Below are 7846 nucleotides of genomic sequence, written 5' to 3' on the forward strand. Positions count from 1 at the left end.
ATCTATTCAATTTTTTTTTCTAATCCATTTTTAAACTTATATGGGTACATTCTTTTTTCATTGATTTGAGAATGTATCAATGTCAAGTTTAATCGAAGAAATTTACTAATATTATTAAGCCTAATATCTTTTTTTCTTTTTTATGTGATTTTGAAGAATGTACCCATGTTTTGGTACAATAATTTTTTGGTTAATTTTGATGAATGTACCCATGTTTATATTTATATTTTAATATTTATATTTTAATATTTTTAATCCCACAAATTATGGTTTTTATTTAAAATCTCATTAATATAAACAACTATAAATTTCAATTTTTAATTTAAAAAATATAGTAACATACATAGAAATAAATTATCACATTAATTTCAGAAACTTCGATAAAAATTTGAAAACTAATAAGGTTTTAGTCAAAGAATATTCATAGCTAGGGACTGCATCCAAAGTTTCCCATAAATAGGTCAATGAGACTTTGAGGTACACTATAAATTAAAACAAAACAATTGATGACACAAACTTGGAAAGAATTCTTATTGGCTTGGGAAACACGTCAAAAATCACGTGTGAAACCCTACCATCTTATTGTTGTACAGTCTCTCGCCCCTCTCTCTCTCTCTCTCTCTCTCTCTCTCTCTCTCTCTCTCTCTCTCTCTCTCTCTCTCTCTCTCTCTCTCTCTCTCTCTCTCTCTCTCTCTCTCTCTCGTAGCTCTGCACCAATTCACAAACTAACCAATCCTTAAGAGAGATGGATGGGGTTTGAATTAGAGTTATAAAAAATAGAATTGAGATTGTTTTAATAGCAAGCTGGAGGCAAAGAATTGTGTCAAAAAAGAAATGTTACTTTAATGTTTATTCAATGGAATGGATGAAAATTGGGTGAACTAAGACTAAAGGAGACGAAAATGGTAGTTTCAGAGGGCAAAGTGAAACGAGAATTGTTTCAGGGGGTAAAATGAGACTAAATAACAATTTTTTGGGGCAAATCAATTAATAAGCCTAAAAACTGAACAACCCATGCAATTAGACACGTAAATGGATCACATCTTAATCTGGATCTGATGTAATTAATGGGATCCAAATCAAGATTACAATTTGATTGTCTGAATAAAATTTGAACCCTCAATAAAATTAAAAATGAATTAGCCACTCAGTACCACGGTCTAGTGGTATTCCTCTTCACTTGTGAGTAAGAGGTCTTATGTTCGAATCTCGTAGATTGCGAATTCGATACCAAATTAGATTGCTCATTATGTGGCTTAGCAGAACTCCCCCTTCTCCTTAGTGTAAAATATATCGTTGTACTAAAAAAAATCGAATATGGATCAAAGCTGGTCTGATATGACAATAATCTGATCCAACTTAATATAACACATTATTTTATTTTCATATTATTTTGAATGTATTAAACATATGGGTAAGAGTAATTTAAATCTTTTAAGCATTCAAAATACACATACTTTTTTTTTTATTATACAACATGAAACTTTTTGGTTAAAAATAGAATTATTTAATATAAGAATTTTTTTTTTAATTTTTTTTCTTGAGTTAGATCTGTATACGTCTACCACTTAGTACTACAGTCTAGTGGTATTCCTCTTCACTTGTAAGTGAGAGGTTTTAGGTTCAATTCTCACCAGATGCAAATTTGAACCACATTGTTGCTAGCCCATTGTGAAGCTAAGCTTACCCCTTCCCCTTAGTTTAGATAATATCGTTCGGCTCCATAAAAAAATAAAAAATAAGAAAATAATAAAAAAAAATCCTCTTCGATCCGGACTTGATGCTTATCGAATATGGATCTACAAGTCAAATCAATATCCGAATTCAAATATGAATTAAGGCTTATCCTATTCGAATTAGACCCATTTATAAATATACATGCATGCAATTATGCCAAAATAGCTGTAGAAAAGAAAATAAAACTTTTACTATAAATGAATAAAGAGTATGAAATTTATGAGTTCATTGGCGTGCAAAACTGTGAAAAGACAAATTTTAATATTTAAGCTGTAAACAAACTTATAGAAGAGCCACATTTGTAGAATATATATTGACAATGTTGTGAGAATGCCTTTTCCCCCTATATCGTCGCAGTTTCTTTTTAAGAATTTTACCGGCCGGCGGTCGCATGTAAGAACTTTCGGGTTTCAACAGAGAATGTGCCGTCATTGGCCGTAAAGGACAGAGCATACGCTATATTGGCCGGAATACTAAATCAAGCCCCCTAAACACAAAACCCTAATCACAAATCATTGCATTATACACGAAACCAAAAATTCATGTTGGCAAATATTCAGTAGAGGGGAAAATGACTATAAGAAAAAGATATGGTGCAGCTCTATATGCTCATCAAATGGGGCCTAGTCATCACGAGCATAGAGTTCTAGCTCCCTTGGATTGAACCTTCTGAATTCTCTGTTGGATGCAGACCTGTTAATCTGATTGTCTTTTGTGGCTCGCGCTTTAGACTTGGGTAATGGAGGTAGGTTCTTGACGTTCTTAGTAACACTTGAAAGACCTTCGACTGGGGAGAGGGAGAAGATCGGGCTTTCCTTCCGGCCTTCCTGGTTTGCACTGGACGAGTTGCTACTAGTAGTGCTTCCTGGCTCACCTTCGAAATTTGAATCAACGGTTTTCTCCTGCTCCTGAAGGCCCTGTATACATATTACATAATCTTTAGTAATCACCCTGTAAACATATCTCTAATGTTTCACGATCAGAAAGGTGTGCCAAGCAGTATAGGTGAGAAGGGCTAAACGAGGTTCCTCGTCGATAAGGGCCGTATATTGTTCCTTCTTTTCTTTTTAATTGAACCTTTTCTTTTCCCTTCCTCGTACATGCATGACAGATTGGCTAGCCTAAGTTAATTATGTGATTGTTCATGCGCCATAAGAAAAAAAGGGTACACAACACGAGGGTCCCCTGAACTCCGAAAGCAAGGAATTATATTTACCCGGTTGGAAGATGCAGAAATTTCTTTTACTTTCTCAGCAGATACATCTTGTCTCTGGCGCTCACGTGTTCGAGACCGCCTTACTTTCCTAGACCTGAAAATAGCACAAAAATAATCAGTTACTCAAGCAACGAACTGGACATCAATTAAATCCTCGCATTCGGAAATCATTTTCCAAGAACATTAAAGCAATAATAATCGTTTAGAAAATAATAAGTAGCACCTATAACAAGGTACTACCTGACTCCAGACGGTAAAACTATGCGTAAATGGTTTCAAGGCTTTGATCCATATAGGTTAATACATATTCTTCCTTTGGAACTACCACTTGAATTTGTGCTAATTAGCAAATAGCCTCCTCCGTTCGCTCCAGCCGTCAACCATATAGGTTAGTACATACTGTATTCACATTCCTTCACATTCCACCATTTTCTATCCTTTTGAATGCAACGATCCCTTTACCAAACTAGATCAAAGGCCCTTTTTCTTGACCTTTATTTCCTTTGTGACCTTATCCTCCATGTCGACAGGGTTAAGGCACTCTAAATGAGAGTACTTTAATGTTGGTTGTTTAGGAGTTAGGGTTTTAACCATGGATCAAATAGTTTAAATCTTTAATTACATTTCATGGCATGCTTGTGTGCTTGTGTGTGTGCATTCATGGGTTTAGGACACAGGATCATGCATCCTTTAATCTGGTAACTCCCGAAATCACACACTGCCATACAATTGAAGGATATAGGTAGTGTGATCTCTAGATTCTCTACAGATTTGTGCATGAATACGTTCATGCACCTTCACATTTAATGCAAGCAGAATCCATCAGAGACGTTATTGGACGGAACAGGAAGAAAACCAAATTCACTTAGAAAGACATGGTTAATGACATTGAACCAATTAACAGGGTGTCTATGTCATGCTGTTAAATACCTTCCTAATCGATCTTAAAGAAAAGAAAACATCAACTTACTTTTTATGCTCATTGGCTAGTTTCAATTCATCATCCGCATTGTAGATTACAGGTAGACCAGAAAGTTCACATGCTAAGGGGCTTCTGAAAAAGAACTGTAAACAGAACTCCTTTTTAGTATATAACATTCACAAATTAACTCACGAGTCATACGTGCACTTGCAACACAAATTCAACACCAAAAGCAAGAATTCATACTATATGTCATGGATGCCTAAAAACAAGAATCATAAGGAACAGAAGCTACTGGAAAAACATGTAGTTGGTAAAAAACTTTTCATCTTTCAATTTGTACTGACTTCGTTTTTCAGAGCCGAATATGCAGAGCCACGGTAGGCAGGATCTAAAGCAAGGAGAGTGCTCAACAGACCCAATGAAGAAATAGGGAAATCCTTGAAAGCTTCTTGAAGATTGGGTTTGTACGAACGTGGAGGTCTAAAAGTTGTAGATAGCTTCAGTCTTTTCCAGTAGTCCTCTGATGGTGTGCCACAAAGCCTGAAAATCCTATGAAGTTGCTCAACCTGAAAGCAAGTAGAATGTTGTTGAGCAACTAGCCAGCAATAGTAAGATCATAAACCCGTTCTTCTCACCTGGAAAAACACACACGCACATGCTCAACATTGAATTACCTCTGTTCTACCAGGCAGAAGTGGTCTCCCTGTAAACATTTCAGCCAAGACACAACCAGCACTCCAAAGATCAATGCCAACTCCATAATCTGTAGAACCTAACAGTAGCTCAGGCGCTCTGTACCAAAGTGTCACAACTCGGTTTGTGAGAGAGCGCTTAGGGCTTTGCACATAATAGTTTGCAAGCCCAAAATCTGCAATTTTTAGCATTCCACTTTTATCTAACAATAGGTTTGATCCCTTGATGTCTCGATGTATAATTCCCCTCTCGTGACAGTGCTGCAGGCCTGAAAGCAATTGATGCATATAGCACTTGACCTGTGTCAATAATTCATGTTAGAAACTGAGAGTCCAACCAATCAAAGCATCCAAATTAAGAATCCACGAGTTAGGAGAAAACTTAGACCTGTGGTTCAGTAAGCCCTTCAGGGCTGGAAATAATTCTGGTCAAATCTGACACCATGAAATCAAAAACAAGATAAATGCTGTACTGCATTCTTGAGGTAGCCAATCCTTCAAGCTTGACTACATTGGGATGATCCAGTTTCCGTAAAAACATAATCTCTCGTGCCATAAATTTAACACTCTCGGGTTCCGATGTATCAAACCGGACCTTCTTCAAGGCAACGATTTTTCCAGTGTCCCTGTCTCGAGCCTTATACACATTGCTGTAGGTTCCTTCACCCACCTACAACAGCAAAACATTAGGGGGTAAAAAAAAAAAAAAATCCAAAGTTCGAACGCCAGCCTCTTCTCAACAATAATCCAGCCAACCCATGAATATATCTCCAAACTAAGAATTTATACCATAATTGATAAACTTCTAGTGATTTGTAAAGACGGGTAACCCCAAAATTGAAGTAACGAATATCCAAACGTTTCCAATAGTTCGGCATACTTCACTTTCAAGATTTTGTTTTTATTCATTCTTCTTGACCTCTTCCCCCCCTCTCGCATCACCCTTCTTAATCTTACGTTTTCCCCATGCACTTTTCTCATAGTCTAAGCACAAAAAGTGAAAACTAAAACAAAACGTTTATCAAACGGGACCCTGCACTTTTCGATTGAATCCACAAAACAAAACCACACAAGAATCTAGAAAACTATCAGAACAATACAACTTCCAATCACTAATAAAGGAAGAAACACATGCATATCACAGTTCTAATGAATTCAAGTTGAGAGTGACAGTAACATAACAGAATCAAACCTTATCGAGCTTGTCGTAAGAGTCAGCACTCTTGGGAACCAAGCCAGCCAAAATCTCCCTCGAAATATTATCAGTGAGCCACTTGGGCCATCCATCCACCAACTCCTCATCCACAGAAACTTTATAAGAAACTCTCTGACTCCCATCATCTTTCTCTCCCTTGCTACCACCGGTCAACGCCGCCCCCTCATCCGCCGCCGTCGCCTGTTCATTGCTGCTGCCGCCACTGCCATGCTCGACATTTGAAACTCTGGCCTCACCCCTCTGCTGCTGCTGCGGCTTAAAAGGGTCCCTATGGAACTGTCCAGTTGATCGCCTGTGACCATTAAGCGGCCCTTTTACGACGTGCCCATTATCCAGTTTGAGCTTCTCTAGCCCACCAGGTGCGGAATTGGTGAGAGGCTTGGCCTGAACTATTCCCATCGGCTTGTGGGTCGAGACCAGTCTGGGGTTTCTTTGAGTAAGAGGAGGGAGGAGGAGGAACGAGAGAGATGAGGAGGGAGAAGGAGGAACGAGAGAGATGAGGAGGGGTAGTAGGCGAATATGCGGGAATCTTGGCCGTCCATGGGCGGCAAATTGGAGGCATACTGTGCGGGAGAAAATAGAGGTGTTTTGTCCTTGATTGCTTCCTTTCTTGCCTTTCTCGCTCAATTGCCAAATCCGGAGGGGTAAAAGAGGAGGGAAGGATTAAATCGACATGTGTCAACCATGTGACAATTACATCCTTTCTATTTATTTATTTATTTTATTTTATTTTTTTGGTCAAAGACAATATTTCGTCCTTTTCTATGTATTATTTTACTTTCCTTCTTCTTGACATTTGTTTGCAGACTAGGATTCTTCTATGCAGGGGCGGATGTAGGCCTGGCAAACGGGTCGTGTCAGTCGTGTTCGTGTCGTTTTCGTGTAACACCTGTTATCTTAACGGGTCGTGTCGTGTCACACCCGTTATCTTAACGGGTCCTTAACAGGTCGTGTCACTTTACCCAACGGGTAAAGTGACCCGACCCGTTATGACCCGTTAAGAAAAATATATATTTTTTCTTAAATTTGCACATACCACACATTGCCACATAAATATTACTTCAAAACATTAAAACACATTTGTCGTTTAAGTACTACATCTACACTCGAAAATAAGAGCCTAATAAAAAAATAATACATACACTACTAATTTATTACAAATTTTAAATGTGCAAGGATATGCAAAATGAAACAGTTTTTGTTTTCATGGTTGTGAAATCTTTCTCAAAAGTTTAAACCTCAATTTACAAAATCCTCGATTTACATCGATCATCACGAAATTGCATTGGAACTTTGGCTTGATCTATTGCCTTCAAGAGTTATGTTGATGATGTTTTCAGTAAGGTTTTCCACGTCATAACTATCTTCTGCATAAACTAAGCATAAAAAAACCAAACATTAAAAATCATTCAAATTATGAGAAGTTTACCAAAATAATTATGAAAAAAAATAAAACAATAGTACTATACCATACTTTTATTAAATATAAACATAAGATTTTGTGGTATCCACTAGTGTAAATATTTTAAATTGAAGATCGAATTCAATCATTGTATTCATATAAGGTCAAGGAGTGTAGTTGTAAAAAATCATCAAAATCGGAGTTAAATTAACCGTTAAATCGTGATTTTTCGTTTATAACCGTCGAAAAGTTTTGTCCCGTTACGTGCTCTCTGAATGTTTGTTTTTTGCAATTTTTGGCGTATGCGATCTCGAAATATATACAAACATGTTTGACGGTTGGATCATTGAAACTAGTTTCGTAGAATGAGTATCCCATCAAAACAATAGATTCACTAATACTTAAGAGTTTATTCATACTTTTATTAAGTATAACATAAGATTTTGTGGTTTCCACTAGTGTAAATATTTTAAATTGAAGATCGAATTCAATCATTGTATTCATATAGGGTCAAGGAGTGTAGTTGTAAAAAATCATCAAAATTGGAGTTAAAATGACCGTTAAATCGTGATTTTTCGTTTATAACCGTCGAAAATTTTTGTCCCGTTACTTGATCTCTGAATGTTTGTTTTTTGCAATTTTTGGCGTATGCAATCTC

At 36.9% G+C, this 7846-nt stretch overlaps 1 protein-coding gene across 1 annotated transcript; it reads right to left on the bottom strand.

Moving 5' to 3' along the window:
- Window positions 1–1979: 1979 nt before the first annotated feature.
- Window positions 1980–6419, bottom strand: LOC126587733 (probable serine/threonine-protein kinase At1g54610). The gene is made up of 7 exons (XM_050252813.1): window positions 5763–6419; window positions 4959–5240; window positions 4553–4870; window positions 4223–4444; window positions 3924–4018; window positions 2954–3047; window positions 1980–2654 (listed from the first exon to the last, which is right to left on the bottom strand). Exons 1-7 carry the CDS (start codon window positions 6183–6185, stop codon window positions 2361–2363), a joined length of 1728 nt encoding a protein of 575 aa, XP_050108770.1. The 5' UTR covers window positions 6186–6419; the 3' UTR covers window positions 1980–2360.
- Window positions 6420–7846: the final 1427 nt, after the last annotated feature.

This window comes from Malus sylvestris, chromosome 10, assembly GCF_916048215.2.
Source record: "Malus sylvestris chromosome 10, drMalSylv7.2, whole genome shotgun sequence".
NCBI lineage: Eukaryota > Viridiplantae > Streptophyta > Magnoliopsida > Rosales > Rosaceae > Malus > Malus sylvestris.